This window comes from Taudactylus pleione, unplaced genomic scaffold (genome assembly GCF_031769625.1).
Source record: "Taudactylus pleione unplaced genomic scaffold, aTauple2 ptg000270l, whole genome shotgun sequence".
Lineage (NCBI taxonomy): Eukaryota > Metazoa > Chordata > Amphibia > Anura > Myobatrachidae > Taudactylus > Taudactylus pleione.
In genome coordinates, this window is record NW_028284672.1 from 475,525 (window position 1) to 496,219 (window position 20,695).

General features: G+C 46.3%; 1 protein-coding gene across 1 annotated transcript in view; it reads left to right on the top strand.

The window, feature by feature from the left end:
• Positions 1-20,695, top strand: part of SIK3 (SIK family kinase 3) — a 155,251-nt gene that overhangs the window by 63,917 nt on the left and 70,639 nt on the right. Inside the window, exon 2 of the mRNA XM_088481353.1 lies at positions 6,718-6,834. Within this exon, the coding sequence (XP_088337479.1) occupies positions 6,718-6,834 (117 nt within the window). The remainder of the gene's footprint in view (positions 1-6,717; positions 6,835-20,695) is intronic.

A 20,695-nucleotide genomic window follows, 5' to 3' on the forward strand; every position in this document is an offset into this window, starting at 1 on the left:
TTTATAATGTAGTCTGAATATTTCTCATTACATAATACATAGTTTTAAGTTGACACACATTCGATAAGAGTAAAGGTCACCATTATATTCCTTTTTGCTGATTAAATGGTGTATGACAAACTACTGCAACCTTCATTTTTGTTTTTTCTTAAATCTATTCTTGCCCTTTTTATTTTTGCTGGCATTTCCTGCCTGATTTCATTGGCTCCATTATACATCTGAGTGGGAAGAGACAGATTTAGCTGCTTTCAGGCGACATGAGAACAAGATGGTCCCTTCCATTGCTGGTCTGAGAATCGGGAACTGTTGCAGTTTCTTTCCATTTCCACCATCCAGGCATTGACACAAATCGTTCAGTGATGTTTTCAGACGCCTGTATAGGCTGGGAAAAGCAGTGGTGAATGCAGAATGTATTTGCTATCGTATGAAGAACCCGGGATGGTGTTTGTGCACTGACATCAGTAGATATAACGCTCAAAATGTAGGTGCCCCCACTTGTACGTTGTTGCTCATTACCTTGTTACCCTGATAAACGTGATCACGCCTAGGGTGCCAGCCAAGACCAGATCCATTATACTTTTGTGATGTAAATTATGCTATGATGTTTGTTGTACAAGTGCGTTTTACCGATGCAATGTAGCCCAAGCTCCTGTATTACACTGTCACGCCTACTACGCTGGTGTGATACTAGTGTAATAGAGGAGCTTTGAGTACAGAACATGGCTGTAGTGGGGATGTACTCGCCGTCCCGATGCAGACAACGCCGGCGGACAGAATCTCAGCGCCGGAATCCCGACAGTACTCATAATCCAGGGTGCAATTCCAATGGTTAGGTTTAGGGGTTACAGTTAGGCATTAGGGGGAGGGTTAGGGTCAGGCTGCGGGGATGGGGGGGGGAGACACGGTTAGGCTGCGGGAGGGCTTATGATTAGGTTGCGGGAAAGGTGGGTTAAGGGAAGGGTTAGAATACTTACCAGTATAAGTCGGGATTTCCACCGTTGGAATTACGCTGCTGGGATTTTGTCATTGTCGGCGCCGAGATCATGTACCCAACCCCTGTTGTGGCTTCAGTATAGCCTGACAAGTGTGATTAGTACACGAATACTACTGCATCCCTCTACTCTTTAGTGCAGGACTGGCCAACCTGTGGCTCTCCAGCTGTTGTCCCAGCATGCTTTACCAGCTGATCGGTGGGGCAGATTTGTAGTTTCACAAGAGCTGAAGAGCCACAGGTTGGCCAGGTCTGCTTTAGGGAAAGACTTTGTTTTGTAGCATCAGGATTGCTATATATCAGTGGTGTCGCGCGACGACTTGGGATATGGAAGTGCTTGTAGTCATTTAGTGCTGGGCTCTAGGAGTTTTTTCCATGTGAATGTGCAGGGTGTATGCGAACATTGGTCTCATGTGTTTTTGTGCAGCGGGTGTGATGCATGTTTGCCTTTCCAGAACACGTGTAGATGGGATGCATGTCTTGAACTGTGTCTCCTGGTTCAGATGATCTTAATAAACAGACGTGGCACAGCTTTAGTAGCGTTAGTCCATGAAGGACGAAGGAGAGCTCAAAGTGTTTGTGAAGAGGTGGAGAATTGGACAGCGTGCAGTGGTTTCATACGTTGCATATGATTTAAGTCAAACCAATGACATCTTATTTGGGAGCCTGAATATATATTTGTGCCCCCACACCCTTGATGCCAAAATGTTACTCACTTGCGTCGGGGAGCTCTTTGGAGCGTTCCGCTTGGTCTGTTCTGTGTTTTTTTTCTAAGTCCTTTTGGACATTTTCAGATCAAGAATAGAAGATAATTAGTAAGTAATAACTACGGTACAGAAAATAATATAGTAGTGCAAAGAATCTTAGTAAAATAAAGGGGTACAGATATTTAATTAGGTGTGCATTCCAAGGTGCGGCAGCCTGTGTGCACAGATGGGGTAACCGTATAAGTCACACGACACGTTTCGCCAGGGCTTGGTCACATAGGAATGCTATATTTCATTACAGTAGATTGTGTACAGGAGACTGTATTGGCTATTTGTACAGATGGATACTATTTGTTGTGAACCAATTTATTAAGGAAAACTTGTGTGCTTTATTAATGATTACATGTATTTAATGTGTATCAATTTTGCTGTCCTGTATGTTTTATATATCAGTTATTTCTACTTTCTATATACTATTTATCTACCTATTTTTATTTTTATCCTTTTATCTGTACTATCAGTGCACAAAATTATTAAAAATATTGTATAAAATGACCTGCAGGCTGTATGTATAAGGTGACTTGGGTCCCATCTCCAAAATGTCTCATTATGATTTGCTAATATTCCAAAATCTATTATCCAATATATATTTATTTGAATCACGGCGCCCTAGAGTATCAGCATTGTCTTTACAGCACCCCTAAGCCAAAAGTTTGCTATTGAGAAATTCTGAAAAAAATGTTGTAAAATAAATTGTGCTTATCTGTCATCCTTAGGGTCAGTTATGTTTATGTCGGACAGGTTTGCGCTTCTGTTTGTCAACATATTTACATTAAATTGACCATAAATAATTATGATTTGGTGCTGGACCACCAACCTGAGGCACCCCCTGCAAGTGTCCCGAGGCACCCCAGGGTTCCACGGCGCACAGTTTGGGAACCACTGCCATAACCTGAAAGCATTTGTTTTAATCAGATAGCATTATTCACACAAATGATCTATTGCATACAATATGCATGGAAGTTGAATTTGTATCTCTGGTTGGCAACTCTAATGCTTGCGGATAACATGCTGCTGTTGGGGCTGTCCTACAAGAAGCGTGGACTATCCCAACTGAACAAATCCTATATTTCTTCTTCATGTTCTATAGGAACTACCTTGGGGTATTTGGTTAGAGTGATCCAGGCACCAAACACTCAAAGCTTTATCTACCAGAATGCCCTGGTCCTCCTCTATATATACTCCGCCCACAGCCACAGGCATTTCGTTTTTTTGTTTGGTGCTCAGCAGGATCAGACGCACTGTTGTAATGCAGGGTACACATTGGCAACGATCAAATTGATTGGCCAATATATCTGCTGCCCGTCGGCCAGTGCGTTCACCGACATATCGCATTGACTGTGCTGCACAGTCGATGGACAGATATGTCTGCAGATATATCTGTCCATTGGCAGGTGTGTACGGACGGTCTTCAGACTGGCCGTACACACACAGTGGCAGCCGCGGGGAGGGGGGCGGGACACTACCTCCACCCCGCCCCCCAGGACACGCCGCCGGGATCCGCAACCAGACACAGATGATGATGAGTAACGTCTCTGGTGATTTTGGCGGGTCACAGCGAAGCTTAGCTAGCGGCGATACTGGAGGTTCCGACTGCAATTGGACGCATGGAGATGTATATTTATGATTATAATAATGATATCGTGCTAAAAAGTGCAACAAAAATCTGTCATTTTACATGTTATTCCAATTGAATTGGGGTGTGGGATGGCTCTTTGTAGAAATATGGCAGTGTGTGGTAGCTATTCTATTGCTTTTCCTGTGAAATGTCAGAAAATGGCTCTTCAGCAAGATATCAATTTTTATCTGGGATTTGTTTCCAGTTCACTCTGGGGCATATCTAACACAATAGCTTTTACAGAACATACAGAACTGTAAGATAGATGTTCCATTGACTATTATACAAGAGTACTAAATCTAAAATGTGAACTACTGCATATTAATAATGAAAAACTAGACTTCCTGCTAAAAGGTGCTGATGGAGACATTCAGCTCCAGAAACTGCGTATGACAAATTTCGCCTACGTATAGGAAAATTTTTAGTGTGGCTATTACAAGAAGGCTTTTTAAATTCTCAAATTGTGTTTTTTATATTTTGTGAGTATTTTAAGTAGAGCTAAATTGCTGCAAAAATAAAATACTCTAAAACGATGTCTGGATCATGCTTTTATAAGTCGTTTCCACGGACATACAATGGGGGATACTATGAAAAATAGGTCTTGGTTGAGACAATAACTAGAATTGTGCATGGTGTTGGGGGTATTAGCATTAAATTTAGACACATGTAAAGAGTACAGTAGTAACATCAAACGCTTATGAAGTTTATTATTATTATCCTTTATATGGCGTCACAAGTGTTCCGCAGCGCCTTACATAGTGCATAAAACTAATAAGTGAACACAAAAAACAACATACAGTACAGTGAAGGACATTATGCACATTGCTGCAATAGTGATTAAAACACTCACAATAAGCAGCAGGGAGTTGGCAGAGACGTGTTAGGTGCTAGACGTGTTAGTATACCAGGGATCTACTGCTTATGAAATGTGTTAATGTTGTCACACACAACACTTCCCGAGCTATAAACTCTTATTACAAGTCTGTATTTAAAGAGAGGATGAAATGGGGTGTCCTATGTCGGCTCCCTGAGAAAATAGAGTGAGGTACAGTTTATGTGCCTTGCAATGTACTAAGAGAATGGTGGAGGGCTGTGTTGGTTACAGATGCCTGGCTTCCCCCTCCTCTCTTCTTGCTTATAGTGGGGCTGTTCCCTACCCGGACAAGTACTCAATTCATCCCCTTTATGAACTGGTGATGTGGGCAGAGGGACGTGCTGGCCATTGGTTAAAGACATCCCCTTATCAGACCCTGGGAGAATTGTTAACAAATGCAGTTCACAAATATTTTATGCCCACACGGGGACAGTGGCAGATGGGAAGGGGCTGGGACTTGTGTTCGCTGATCAGTATTTGCTTAAGAAGGTTGCCTACACAGTGTTTTTCATTCTTAATCATTAGTACTGGCATGTAAATGTCACCCAAGCATGTGTCTGACTAGAGCTGCAGTCCCAGTCCTGCATTGTATACAGTGATTATTACTTTATGGCACTAGATAAGTGGCACAATTTGCAACCATCAAGCCTGCGCGTTTTCTTGTAAAGCTTTCAGCGGTTGGCAATCTTTTTAAGGTGTATACATTCGTGGGCAGAAGTAAGGGAAAATAGGTTTTTGTCATTCTCACTTTTCGTTTTGCTCTCCCACATTTAAATTCAGATGCTAGACATTTATTTATTTATATGGTGTTTATAGGGGGATATTTTATCAGTCACCTCAGTACCTGCTGAAGTCCAGCTTACAATCTACAGATGTGCCCACATACATCTATCCTCCATGCGCTACAAGTCACGCCACACAACACAGGAGCTCTGTGTGACTCTGTAGCACCGAGCGTCTTTTCGTGCGTCTTTTTACCTTCAAAGGCGTCTTATTTGCACAGCAATGCGAATAGATAGCACAAGCAGCTTCTGGTGATTACAATGATATGCAGCATGCCTATGTTCTGTGTGTGACTGCGGGTGTATCTGCATACAAAATGCTACGTCACAGTGTTACAGTCGCTGACACTGTAATGTAGCATTTAACACCCGCACTCGCTCAGAAAACATAGGCATGCTGCATATCATTGTAATCACCAGAAGCTGCTTGTACTTTCTATTCACATCACTGTGTGAATAAGACGTATGTGAAGGTAAAAAGACGCACAAAAAGATGCTCGGTGCTACAGAGTCACGGCATGGTGCGACTAAATGGGCTCTTTAACGCGCCAGGAGGTTAGATGTATGTGGATCCATCTGTATAGTTTAAACAAAACACATGTACATACGGAAACCGTGGCATCCAGAGGAAACCCATACAAACACAGGAAGAACATACAAACTCCACACTGACAGGGTTCCGATCATAATCATACTCAAAGCTCTAGCGTGAGGCACTGTGCCACCCAATTCCAATAGGCAGCATGGACTTCTCATACCATGCACACACCAATGCATCCAAAGCTTATTACCACCAAAGCTTCCACTCCCCCTCTCCCCCTTTTTTTTTATTTACTGCAGCCCAGCTCCTTCATAATTTGGCAAATGTGTAGAGTTACCTCATCTGCCTACTAGTAATTGATTCTTATTAGTCATTTTAGGCTATATGACAGTAGTGTAATTAAATACATGATTCATGGTTATGTATTCTCCGGTAATTAATGCTCAATGCTGCTAATACTCGGGACCGTAAGGAGGGCGGTGCAGCCAGCGCCTGTCGCTCAGTCCCTGAATCTGGCTAGCCTTGTGCCTGGAATGGCAACCTGCAGCCAGTATCGTTGCTGCCGTGCCGGCTGACGCTCCAGTCACGCACCCTGCAGCCTATGCAACTGCCAGTGCCTCGGTAATGGCGCTCTCACCCACCCCTTGAGGCGCAGGCTTATGATTATATGCAATCAGGGGAAGGAGTAGCAGTGGCGCAGGGCACATTGAAGCCCTGTTAGGGGGTTTCTAATACTCACCCTTCCTGCACCGTCATTATTAGTACCCCATCACATTTTGAAGCTGGAGTTTGCACATTTCTACTGAATCCACCCAAAATGATCTGCGACTCCCCATACCTAGTAAAAAATGTTATATCACAGTGGTTAAGATAAACAAAGCTTTAAATATTAGAATGTTGATATTAAATGAAAGGTTTTAAATAAATAAAATGTTATCACATTTTGAAGTTTTACTACTATTTAAAAAGTAATATTGCCACAATGTTTCACTAGCTATTATCCCTGCAATTGTTCACCTTCACTGTATAATGTGAGCTAGGAGAGGAAAGGAAAATGTGTTTATTAGATTACAGTAAGCTGTATGTGATGGTCACACCACTTTAAGCTTGCCTCTCTAATCATCGCCTTTTTCTGTATTAAAAGGTTGCAATCAAGATAATCGACAAGACCAAACTAGATGAGGAAAACCTGAAGAAGATATTCCGTGAGGTACAGATCATGAAGATGCTTTGTCACCCTCACATCATTCGTCTGTATCAGGTACGTGTACCCAGAAAAGGCAATCCTGTCGTTTCTGAAAGTTAAATGCATGGGAGCTGCCTACAGTATCATCCAATGACCTAAAAATTAGAGATGAGCAGATTGGTCTTGGCTCGGAACTTTCCGCCACTTGGCACAGATGTCCGTAAAAGATAGAGCTTTGCCTTGTTCTGAGATCCGAACTTTGTGGGAAGATCTGAGCTGAAGTCGAACCACTCATCATCTTATATATGTTGATGCTTAACATGCGTTTTTTTATTCCTTCTCAAAGATCAATACAATTTATAAGGATAGGTCCTAATGGTAACTAACATACCTAATAGAAAGCTCACCACACTAAGGAGGAAATGTGCCTCCCAAATTGGTTGTGCGATAAATCATTTAATACTGGGAAATGAGTACACAGCTGCCATTGTGCAGAAACGTAAGGAGATACTTGCACAGTACTCCTCTGATTTACCTTGGCCTACAAGCGCTATGATGAGAATTGGGTTAATGGAACAAAGTAGACCTGTTTTCCCCATATAAAGCTAAAGATTTCTCTGGCAGAAACCCTTAAAGGACTTTTTCTGTGCTTTCTGCAATGCTACTTCTAAGTACCTTTTATCTTTTAAGTTCTGCTGTTTGTGTCTCCTCCTTTTCATGTAAATACTAGAGCCATTGATGTTAGGAAATGCCAGGAGGAAAGGGAGAAAACAGATGAAATGGGAAATAACGAAGTACGTATTCAGAAACCAACGTTTTAGAAACCAGAGGATGTTGTCTCGTAATGACGGGAGAACTTGATGAGAGACACAAAACCACCTAATTTGAGGTCCAGCATCAGTGGATTAGATATTGTCAGATAGAAACTATTCAAGCATTTGTGCTGGCTACTTTTCTTTGTTACTGTTACACAATTCTCTACCTGCTTTTGGAGCAATCTCCCTTACTTTGAAGGTGCCTCGTCTCTTCCATATCTGCATCCTGTTACATAGGTTTTTCGCCACTTGGTTATAAAGTGTACCCTCAAGACAGGGTGCTTAATTGGCTTTTCTAGATGGCTTTAGTTCTTCACTCCTATTTCTTCGTGATTTGCCTCACAGCACTGGGCTGTTTGAGAACCAGAGTGGGCAGGGGCGGCTACGTTCCTGGAACTTGTTTCACTGCCGTCATCCCTCTGTGGGATGTCTCCCACGTGTGGCCCTTCCTTAACACCACAAGGAGCATGAAAGTAAGCGCCTCCTCCCTAGAAACAATAGATAAACTCCACGCTCACCTCTTGTCTGTATGTGTGTGTTGACTGTGTTTCTAGTTTCCAGATTGTGGGAAGGGTTACCCCTCAAATGTGGCTGCTCGCAGGATCTCTCCCTGATGAGCGCACTCCCAACCTTACGTAAGGTGCTTCCCCCTTTTGCCGTTGGAGATCGGAAAGTTGTTGTTGGGTTCCACTGGGGACCCAGGGACTGCTAGGCTGGAGTAGCCATGAGCTCTGCTCTAGTGGGTCCTGTCTCTCACTGAGCACTGCCGCCAGGACTGTTGCTGCCATTGTGCCGGCTGAGTGGGAAGGAGCGTACCCCAGGCAATTTGCATCTCCACTGGGTAAAAGTTATTCCAGCTGGGGCGGGAAAGCATCGATGGTCGTATAGGGGTATCCTGCACTTTTCCTGGGCTCCTTGTCTGCCTGCTTACATTTCCTTATTATGTACCTTTATTCTCCTATTTTTTTAGGAAATATAATTAAAAAAAGTAATTTCAGGTCTGGGATTGGTGGTGTTTCATCTGAGGTTTTACTCTTGTATAAAATGCCATGCTAAGCTGCCAAGTGGACATTGTGTTGTGGGCACTTTATGCCCAGCTCCCATGAACAGTAATCTGGTTGCAGTCAAAGGGGGACTCCTTTCCCTGAATCTTTGGCAGTTGAGCCTATGACTCTGTGTAATAAGTCAGCAATTCGCTTAGCCATGCCATGGGTGAACCTGGTTTGGACATGATGCTTGGCCAAATCAATACAAAGAGGGGTATTCAATATGAAACGTTAACTTCACTGTCGAAGTGAACGTTTCATATCGGAGTTTTTACCTGCGTTAAAGTATCGGGTGCGCTCCCGCTGATCCCCGTATTCAATATAAAATTAACGAAAACGGGAAACTCCGAACTTGGATTTGCGTAAAGTTACGAATTTCTACTTCAGGGTCCATAGGGGGTCCACAGGGTTGACCTTGGGGGATATAGCTGGATCAGGATCCATGGGCACCACACAGTTAAGCTTTTAGCTCCCAGGATGCACTTGGGTCCTCCTCTATATCCCGCCCCCGAGCCACAGGCACCTCAGTGTAAGCTGGTGCCCGGCCGGAGTCGGTCACCGCGCAGGGGGGCTGCAGGAGCAGCCCCCAGAAGCTTTTTATTTTCTAATAGATTTTATTTATTTTAGTTTCTCTTTTTACTACAGACGGCAGCGAAGGGCTGTCTGTACAGACGCCCACGCTGCCGCTCTGAACCCCCGACTGGCGCCGCGACGCCAGTACTGATCTGGGGATCGTGGCGGGAGGACAGAGTCCGTACTAGCCGGACTCTGTCTACCTCCCAGGACTGCTGCCGGAGTCGCCGGGGATTCAGGTAAGCCGCGCGTCGCTGGCTAGCGGCGGCGCGCGGAATACCTTAAATGCAGTCCTTTAGCCTCCGGTCCTGGGGACAGACCGGAGGCTGCTGGCAATGGCGGCGGGCCCCCCCATAACCCGTGGGACCACTAGACCACCAGGGATAACCGGCAAGCGGGAAGCCAGCATCCCTGGGGTTAATGGCCAGCCAGGGGAGGAAGCCTTCCCTGTTCAGCGGCTCCTCCCCTCAGCTCAGTGCGCTTTTCAGCCTGCATGTCTAGCGTCCCTGAGCTGCAGTTCACTCGGCCACTCCTCCTCTGAGGTCTCTGGCGGCCATTTTTTTCTACATGTGGCAGCGCAGATCCCTCAGGGAGCACGCGGACCGGTCCCCCTGTGTACCTCTCCCCTGTTAGGACGGCGTACACAGCACTATAGCCCTCCCAGACACTGAATCTGGGCGGTTGAGTGTAGTGTAAAGGTGCAGTGAGTATATCTTCCTGCATGGTATGTGACTTTTGCTAGTGCTGCTGTCTGTATTTTTCTCTTATTACTGTCAGCTTATATCTATCTCTTTCCTTCTTCCTTAGCCCTACAGGTGTGGAGGAGGGGCTTTTCTACTAACCTCACATATATAAATCAAGTATTTGTGAGGTCTGTCACATACAGTTGTGTGCTACACAGTGCCATATTCAGGACTGTTGTTCAGCACACAGGGAAGTGCAGTTCTTTTTTCCTCTATTGCCATATATATTTTGTCTGTACATTATATTTGGTTATGTCTGAGGGTGAAGTTGAGCACTCCGGGACTCCAGTGTTGTTTTCCTGCAGGCGCTGCTCTGCGGGATCACATAGGGAAGAGGCATCTCTGGATGGCCTTTATGAGCGGTGTCAGTTGACTCCTGGTCAATCCAGACCCCCTATGACACAGGAGCCACCATGGGCTATGTTTTCACAGGTGCTGGTGTCTCTGGCGGACCGGCATGCGGCTCCGTCTGCTGTCCCTACGAGGACTCTGTCCCAGCCTACCATTTCCCATTACCAGTGTACCCCGCAATTATTGCAGAGTTCCTCTGGGTCACAGACTGTGGACCCTTATTCAGGATGGCCTATCTATTTTCAGGCCACTCCTGCTACACAACAGTCTGTGGTGCCTTTCCAGACCAATGTGGCAGCTCCTCCACCATGGGTGGACGTGCTCTCCAGTTCAGTCCAGAGTCTGGCAGCTGCATCTTCGACTTTTCAGTCGATGCTGCACAATGACAGGTCTGCAGGGGTGTCTAAGCGTGCACATAAGTTGCATGCGGCGCAGATTTCGGACACTGAGGGGTCCTCAGATGCGGGTGATGTCCAGGACGACTCCGATTCGTACACCTCGGCTCAGGAGTTGGAATCTCGGTCGTCTATTAATGTACGAGCTCTGGTTAGGGCGGTGCGTGCCATTCTCCTAATAGAGGATGAGGCACCTGATCCTAAGTAGAAATTCCCTAGTTTTTAAAAAAAACAAAAAAAAAACTAAGGTGACTTCGGCGGTATTCCCCCTATCTGATCAATTAACGGATCATATGGCGGTGGCTTGGCAGACACCCAGTAAGAGATTTGTGCCTCAAAAGAGGTTGGCTTCCAATTATCCATTCCCGGAGGCGCATTGTAGGAAGTGGGTAGCTCCACCGGCGGTGGATTCCCATGTCACACGCCTTATTAAGAGTGCTACGCTGCCAATACCGTCAGTTTCCTCGTTAAAGGATCCCACGGACAGAAAGGTTGAGGCTTGCCTTAAGTCTATTTATTCCCTCTCGGGAGCAATTGCTCGCCCGTCCATGGCCATTTCCTGGGTGGCTAAGGCCATTGAGGGTTGGGCCAATGCCTTAGGGGACACTTTTCCTGAGGATACTCAGGAAGTCCAGAGGGCATTACTAGGACAGATGAGTGATGCGGCTTCTTATATTGGAGAAGCTTCCTTGGACGCTAGTCTGCTAACCTCTAGGGTGTCGGCTGCGGCTGTGCATGCCCGCCGCTCCTTATGGCTGAGGTCCTGGAGAGCAGACGCTGATTCAAACAAGGGCCTGGAGGCCTTACCTTTTAATGGGGAATTACTTTTTGGTCCAGACTTGGATAGGATCGTAGATAGACTGGCTAGGTCCAAGAAACAAGCTTAGAGTGCCAGGCGTCCCTCTTCCAAACAGGAAGATAAGCCTTCCGCCTGATGGGACGGGCCTCCCTCTGGGGGATCCCAGAGGGGAGGCCGACTTCTTCATTTTGCCCAGAGCTGGTTCAATACCACCACCGATGCCTGGGTGCGAGAAGTGGTCTCCCAGGGGTACGCCCTGTCTTTTCGTCGCAGACCGCCTCACTAGTTTTTCTGCACGAGTCCTTCTCAGGACATAGCCAAGGCTATGCTGATCAGGGAAGCTATAGACTCCTTGCTGACTGCAGGGGTCATTGTACCTGTTCCACAATCTCAGCATGGGATGGGGTACTATTCTGCTGTTTCTGGTACAGAAACCCAATGGCTCCCATCGACCCGTTCTAAATTTAAAGTCTCTGAACAGGTTTCTCAGGATTCCCAGGTTCAGAATGGAAACCTTGTGTTCCATAATTCTGGCTATGGAACCAGGGGATTACATGGTCTCCCTGGATATCCAGGACGCTTACCTCCATGTGCCGATAGCAACGTCACATCAGAGGTGTCTGCGGTTCGCTCTGTTGCACCGTCACTACCAGTTCCGGGCTCTCCACAGCGCCGAGGGTGTTCACCAAGGTGATGGCAGTTATGGCTGCCCACCTTTGGAACCAGGGGGTACGGTTAGCGTATCTGGACGACCTCCTATTGCTGGCAAGCTCTGCGGAAGTTCTGCTGCAACATCTCCAACTGACGGTGGCTTGTCTGCAGATGCACGGGTGGTTAATAAATTGGAGGAAGTCATCCCTGATCCCATCTCGGCAGATGGTCCATCTGGGGGCCCTCCTAGACTCTCATCAGCAGCGGATCTTTCTAACTCCAGAAAAGGTATCTTCCCTACAGTTGCGGATACGCAGTTGCCTGGATTGTGCCAGTCTTTCGGTACACTCGGCAATGAGAGTGCTGGGTTCCAGGGTGTCGGCATTCGACATGGTGGAATTTGCCCAGTTTCACTCCAGGCCTCTGCAGAGGCTGATTCTAGCAAACTGGAATGGGTTGCCTCACCGGATCCGGTCACAGACCCTGGTGCTATCTCCGGATGTACGACAGTCCCTGAATTGGTGGCTTTAAACAGCTCACCTCCTCGAGGTTCGCCCCTTTTGGATCCCGGACTGGGTTCGGCTCACGACAGATGCCAGTCTTCGGGGTTGGGGGGCGGTGACAGGCTCCTTGTCACTTCAGGGTCGTTGGACAGCGGAGGAAGCGGCTCTCCCCATCAATGTTCTGGAACTAAGAGCCGTGTACAGGGCTCTGCAGTCGGCCGGCACCACTCTTCACGGAAGGGCAGTGCAAGTGCAGTCAGACAACGCCACCACGGTGGCGTACATCAATCACCAGGGAGGAACTCGCAGCCGGGCTGCGATGGCAGAAGTGTCTCACATCCTAACCTGGGCGGAGTGCCACTTTCCAGCGATCTCTGCAGTCTTCATTCCCGGAATCCTCAATTGGGAGGCAGACTTCCTCAGCCGTTACGACGTGCATCCAGGGGAATGGTCGCTTCATCCAGAGGTATTCCAACTACTCATGGACAAGTAGGGACTGCCGGAGATGGACTTGATGGCCTCTCGTCACAATCACAAGTTGCCCGTGTACAGGTCAAGGACAAGGGACGACGGCGCCAGTCTGGTGGACGCTCTGTAGGTCAGATGGACGTTTCAGCTGGCATATCTGTTTCCTCCGATATCCCTTCTGCCTTTGGTCCTGCGCAAGTTCTAGCAGGACTGAGGCACTCTGGTACTGGTGGCCCCAGCGTGGCCAAGACGTCCGTGGTACTCCAACCTACAGAGTCTGTCCATCGACGTTCCGTACCTTCCTCCTCAGCGGCAGGACTTGTTGTCTCAGGGGCCCTACCTTTACCCGGATCTGGGTCGTCTGTCTTGAGACAGTGGCTCTTGAGACGGCCGTCTTAAGGTCCCGGGGCTTTTCTAGTTCCGTTATTTCCACCATGCTGAGGGCACGCAAGCCTGCTTCTGCAAGGATTTACCATAGAGTGTGGCACACGTACTTTCAGTGGTGTGAGTCCAGAAACTTATGATCCTCAGGTATTCAGAGTTTCAAGGATTCTGGCTTTTCTTCAGTCGGGTTTGGACTTAGGTTTACGCCTTTCCTCTCTGAAGGTGCACGTGTCTGCTTTATCGGTTTGGTACCAACGTAGAATTGCTATGTTACCGGACGTACAGACTTTTTTTCCAGGGTGTTCTCAGGATTCAGCCACCCTTTGTGCCTCCGGTGGCACCGTGGGATTTGGCGGTGGTTCTTTGAGTTCTGCAAGGTCCTCCCTTTGAGCCTCTTGAGTCAGTTGACCTCAAATGGTTAACGCTTAAAACTGTGTTTCTCCTGGCTATTGCTTCAGCAAGGAGGGTTTCCGAGTTGGGGGCACTTTCATGTAGTCCCCCCTTCTTAATTATTTTCTCCAGGACAGAGCAGTGCTTCGCACTCGTCCTGAGTGTTTACCTAAGGTTGTCTCTAAGTTCCATATCAATCAGGAACTGGTGGTCCCAGCCTTTCAGTCCCCTGATCTTACAGCAGGGGAGACTTCGTTGGACATTGTCCGTGCTCTCAGAGTTTGTTGATCGGACTGCTTCTGTTCGAAAGTCCGACTCCTTGTTTGTCCTCTTTGGTTTTCATAAGAGGGGTTGGCCTGCCAACAACCAGACTTTGGCCCGTTGGTTTTGTTCTGTTATTAGGGAGGCTTAGATACGAGAGCATTTACCTGTTCCAGCCTCTGTTAAGGCTCATTCCACTCGTTCTGTGGGCCCTTCTTGGGCTGCTAAACGTGGTGCCTCAGCTGTTCAGCTGTGTGAGGCAGCCACTTGGTCTTCGGTTCAAACGTTTCTAAGATTTTATGCGTTTGACACCTTTGCCTCTCAGGATGCATCCTTCGGGCGCAGGATTCTCCTTTCTGCACAGGAGCGTCCCCGCCCTTAGTTGAACTGCTTTGGGACATCCCCAAGGTCAACCCTGTGGACCCCCTATGGACCCTGAAGTAGAAAACAAGAGATATGGTAAGAACTTACCTTTGTTATCTCTGTTTCTACGAAGTCCATGGGGTCCACAGGGCGCCCGCCCTGACGCACCTGGCTTCTAATGGGCTGTGTTGCTGGTCACCGGTATTTCCGTCTCCTTTTTCTGTGAGTATGGTTTCTTGTGTGTTCCAGTCTTTCTTCTCTCTGTTCCATATTCTCCTCCGGCCTAGGCTGCTTACCAACTGAGGTGCCTGTGGCTCGGGGGCGGGATATAGAGGAGGACCCAAGTGCATCCTGGGAGCTAAAAGCTTAACTGTGTGGTGCCCATGGATCCTGATCCAGCTATATCCCCCAAGGTCAACCCTGTGGTCCCTATGGACTTCGTAGAAACAGAGATAACAAAGGTAAGTTCTTACCATATCTCTTGTTTTTTCCTTAAAAAAATTGTAAGACCCCCATAAAGTTGTTAAATCATGGGGGATCACTATGGGTACCCCCGTTATAGCCTTTAATTGAAAGTTGGGAATTTAAATAGCCGCAGCAGGTGTTTTTTGTACACCTGCCGCTATAATTCTATTCTTCAAAACACCTGCCGCATACTTGCAGAATAGCCCTGAACCTATTTCCCTATTGTTAATTTTTTCCCATTTTTTTTTTTCACCCCAATTTTTTTATTAATTTTTTGGGGTGTCCCTATTTTTTTTTTAAAACTTTTTTTTGACACAGTTCTTTTTTAAATGTCATTCCCAGGGGTGCAGGCTATTTTTTTTAAGCCTGCACCCCTAAACCCCAATTCTGAACTTTTTTTCGACACCTATTCAATGGTGAAAAGTTATCCCCGTTTTATATCAGACTTTTCAAAACTGCGATAAGTCTTTGAAATTGAATACGGTGTAAAAGTAAAACCTGCGATAATGACGTCATACCTCAGATATTAACGCAAAAACGATGTTTTCGCTCCCATATTGAATACCCCTGGAAGTCTTGTCAGTTTTTTTCTTCATTGAGGGTATTCTAGAAATTTTGATCACCCCAGCTAAGCCGTTGAAATGTGAGAGTTCTGCCTTGCTCTGGTTTTCTGGACATTCTGTTTGAGCTCTTCTCCAGAAAAGGCAAGCAAGCAAAAGGTTCAGACAGTGTCTCGTTTTATTTTGGTAAGGCTTCTGCAGTGCAGCATGTGATGGATGGTTTTGGGTAGCTTGGCAGTTACTTCATATCCACGACAGTGAGGAGTTGGGAACCTTAATTTACGCTGTATAAAGGGAAGGAAAAGCAGTTGCTTTCTCCCCTTTCTATGCTATTTGGGGGACGACGACATGTGGACCAAACTTGAATGTAAGTACAGGTTACACACAGATTACAGACCCTTTATAGGTTGGTGAAAGAGGATGTAGATAAATGGGATATTCCACCTACAGTATGGTGGAGGACCTTTTAGCACAATTGTCTAAAGGCACCACTATTCCTGTTCATAATGCTGCAGCGTTTAAGGATGATATGGATAGAAATTATACGTATGTTAGGTATGTACTACTGTGTGGGGTACGGGATGCCGCCGCTGAGGATCCTGACTGTCAGAATCCTGACATCGGCATCCCGACAGAGTTAGGACACAGACACCTGCCGGTAAGTACCCTACCCCTAAACCTAACCCTCATCCCCCTGAAGCCTAAACGTAACATCCCCCTCTGCAGCCTAAACCTAACCTCCTCCCTGCAGCCTAACCCTCCTAGTGCCTGACCCTAATCTCTAGCCCTCCCTCTAACCCCAATGCTTACCGTCGGTATGCTGGCGCTGGGATTCTAAACGCCGACATCCCAACTGCTGGGATCTCAACCACATCATGTACTACCCCTTCCTCATCAGTGTGGAGGATGTCAAAATATTGCTGGGTATTAACTGGGCATTTCCATCCCACTAATCAATCAGTGTGTAGCAGAAATAACTGTGCTAAAGTGAAACAGATGGCTAATAGAAAGAAAATAAGAATAGCATATAGTCTACAAGCTCAATTTTGTCAGCTTATATATGCTATTCTTATTGTCTACTTGATATCTGTTCCCCACTATATATGCATATTTAGTGAGGAGTTATTTCTGCAACACACGGTACAAAGAGAGAGTTTCAGACCATTCTTAAATCCATTTGTCGTGGCTGGTGCCTCATTGAGAACCATTTCAGCTGCTTCTTGGGTCAGCAATGCTGTGGAAGTATGTTCAGAACAGCTCATAGAATGCTTCCAGTCAGGGAGACCAGAATTAGCCACCTTGGCAGAGCACATCCAGTCTTATATCTGGGTGGCGCTGCTCTGGATGCTGGTCATATTAGAGCCCAAATTTCAACTTAGGTCATATAAGCATGCCAAGCCTCTGGTTCAAGTCTTAGAAGGTGGAGGCTCTACTTATCTTTGTCAGATTGTCTTATTCGTTCCTGAGCTGGATAAAAGTATTAGGGCGGTCAATCTGCTATAAGTGTGGGGATCTCTGTTTCGATCCTTTTGTGTTTCTTGTAGAGGTAAGGGGTTTATTTCTCAGCTCATTGCGGAGGACAAAAGAGATGTAAACCCAATGTATGCTACTTCTCTGGAATCGGAGTTTAATTTCCTCTTAATATTCCCGGATGAAAGCTTATGGACCAGGGATACATCAATAATCCACTAAGTGTTCTAACCCAATGTTCGTTCAGTAATGGTCTCCCTGTGGACCGGGAAAGCACTAGGCCATGTGACTCGCCATTTACACATTATTCACTGCAGGGTTATAATCATAGTGGCAGTAGAACACTGGGTGATGGGTTTTCATTTAGAATATTCAAGCCTGTTCTTGGAAACAAAAACAAAATAGATCCTTTTTGTCTATTTTGAACTTTGAGACCCTCATCATTTTTGATTCATAATCACGAGGTGGAACGAGATGAGGATATAATGTCTATGGACCCCAGGGAATCTCTCCTGTATGTTCCAATCTTGGAATATTACCAGTGCCTTGTCAAGTTTCAGGCTCTGCTCTTTGTTTTGGCAACAACTCCATGGGTGTTTAATTATGGTTGAGGTGGCTGCTCAAATGTGGCCCACAGAGGTTTTGATTGCGTCCTATGTGAACATTCCCTTGTATCTACAAACGTGAAAATGCGCTGTCAGCCACGATTTAAAGATGGCTGCCATTTCTAAAAGGAAGTATGTAGTAGAAAACTAGTTGTGGTTTGTGAACTATTGGCAAGTAGAGGTGATAACTGACAAAAATTATTGTTTTTTTTTTTTAAATGGTTAAGCAACCTATGTTAGATTGTTTTCATCTGGATTGACTCTCTTGGAATGCAGGAATCTAGCAGGACCATATGCAGAGCTGGATAAAATGTTCCAGTGACATCGGCTCCCTCTAGGGGTATGAAACTAAGGACGATTCGCCACAGCAGGCACGTTCCCTCTGGAGTCTGGTCCCTCCCCTCTTTCTTTTTCCAGATTGTGGAGAATTGACGTCAACCAAAGTCAAAATTCAGGTTGAACCACAAGGTGGAGGTCTTTTACTTAACCACACCAAAGGCGATCATGCCAGGCTGGGCTTTCCCTGACATGGTCGCATGTCAGGGACTGATGTGACAAGTCATAAACACCCACAAGGCGGTTACTGAAAAATCATATTCTAGTAGGGGCAATCTCAAAGGGACCTTCTGGACCTTCTACATCCATCATTGTTTCCAGGAGCAGAAATGTAAATTAAGCAGTCTTCAGCCCTCCAATGTATGTTTTTCAGCTGCAGAGAGGAGCAGCCGTCGGGGAAATGTAGTTACAATATCTTGATGTCCTGATGGGCCTTTAGAATATATTTTTTTCCTTTTTTTTTTTTTTTTTGTTTTGAGTTAAAATCGTATTGGAGAGGTTTTAAATAGACGTTCTTGACCTTATTCAATCATTAAAAAAAAAAAATAAATCAGAGCAGTTTTTGGAAAAGTGGTTAAGGACCCAGGATCTGTAGGCGTTCCTTGACGTCTTAATGAGAGTCCCATGGATATATTTTATTGTATAAAACCGTTTCCTCCAATGGCAATGCTTTCCCACATTTTTAAAATGGCAAAACGGGAAAGGATCCAGGTGCTGCATTGCGGGGTCTGGAAGCAGTATGGTGTGACTGAGATGAGGTGGCCTGGAGAAGAACTTTAAAAACTTTTTTTTTTTTTTTTTAAAGGTTCAGCTTTCTGCTCTGTTTCCATTTATGAGCGCACATTTTTTTTTTGCGCTGTGTGGCATGTTTTTGCCCATGATTCAGTCCATCTCTAGTTGAGGGAGTGTTAATATTAGTGATGAAGGCATTACAACAATCTTCTTTTGAAGCACTTCATTCAGTGGAGTCCACTTATGTAATTGTGTTTTTTTTTTTTTCTCTTGGCTACTTCTTCTGCCCAGGCTGTCGGTACTGGGAGCGCCGGATAGAGGGTCGACTGTCAATGGTTCAACACTAAATGGCTGACATGCAATAGGGCAAAAGGTAGACAGGGCTATAAAGTCGACATACAAAATGTCGACATGATTTAAAGGTCGAAATGCTGAAATGGTCGGCACAAAAATGGTTGTGTGACTGGATGACCTCATTTGCCGCTTGATCTCAGATTGTGTTTCGATCCCCCCTGGATCTTGTGTTATCAGAGATTCCCTCTTACCGTCAGTGACCGCCTGCCACTCACTCCACCCACTGCACAGTCGGCGGGTATGTAGCTGCCAGCACCAAACTCCTACCATCAGCGTTTGGGTGTACTTACGTACACCCAGGCTCCTACCGCCGGCACCAGGAACCGCTTCTCCTGCGTATGCGTCGACGAGCTGCAGCCACACCTCCTCATTGGTCTTGGCTGATACCCACTGATCCCTTGAAATGGACCAGGCTCTGCACGGTAGCTGGCAGGGGGCTTGAGCTTGGAGATGCTTTGCTCAATCCAGAACAGCCGGAGAACGGAATAGCATTTGGCGCAATTCTATTGTTGCAGGACACAGATGCAGTCATTGTAAAGGCAAATATGTTTATTGCTCAATAGTCTTAAAGATTCTCTCCCTCAGCTTAAAGGGGGTCAGCATACAAAGATGTTACAGCAGTTCTTTTCTTCTTGATGTTCAAAAAGATACACAACAAACCAGGCTTACAGGCCTTCCTTTATCCTATTCCAATACACATTACCACAGGGGGTAAGTCCGCCCTGTGGTTTTCAACTAATCAACTTAAGTGCATGTGCTGTCCACATGCACGTTTAACATTGTCCCCTATGGACATTGGGGAGTGGGCACTCCCCAGTGCCTGAGCCCACCTGGTGTTTTAGTTGCCACCCAGGAGTCTGCTCGTCTAGGGTTGGGGGAAGTTTCCTTCCAAAACGTATTTCCAGGAATCTGCTAAGGGACCAAACCTGCCACCTCGGCCTCAATCTGAGCTTCAGAGGTCGGCAACCAAGGTCCTCGGGCATGGTTTCCTGGCCACGGAGGGGATGCTCTTTGGGAGCTCCCTGTAACAATTAACATTGGCCAGCTCCCTATACACTTCCTCATACCACTTTCAGGCACAAGGCTGCATAGGACAGCAGTTTATTTTGCTGGAAGAGGCTGGAGGATCCAGCAGCCCACTGAGGACTCTGGATCCCCTTGTCTTCCAGAGAAATCAAAGGTAAGTGCACTTTAAATTACACATTTAAAACACTTTATGTTGTATAAATATATACACTGAGCCTGTGCCCTGCAACAGGCTTTCACAGACGGCAGCACTGCAGCTCAGGACTGCCCTCCTGGCTCAGTGCTGCACACACCTTATATAATAGATTTATATACTTTATAAATACATTTTAGTTTTCTATTTTTACACACTGCTCAGCGCTGGGCTCTCCTAGCCCTGCAGTCCTGGACTGCTGATGCTCTCCCCTGTTGTCTGCTCCCATCGCTGGGGGGCTGGGGCGCTGGCACTCCCTGTCCCCCAACATGTAGCCACTTGGCTATGCTACCTGGTACTGTAGTGCTGCGGTGCCCGGGAGCTAAGCTCCCTGTTCACAGCGGCCGACACAGAGCCATGCAGCAACTCTCTACACTGTGGAGCTGGGGCGCTGGGAGCTGGGCTTCCGGTCCTCAGCATCAGCGCACCGCACGGGGAGTCTGCTAGCCCGGT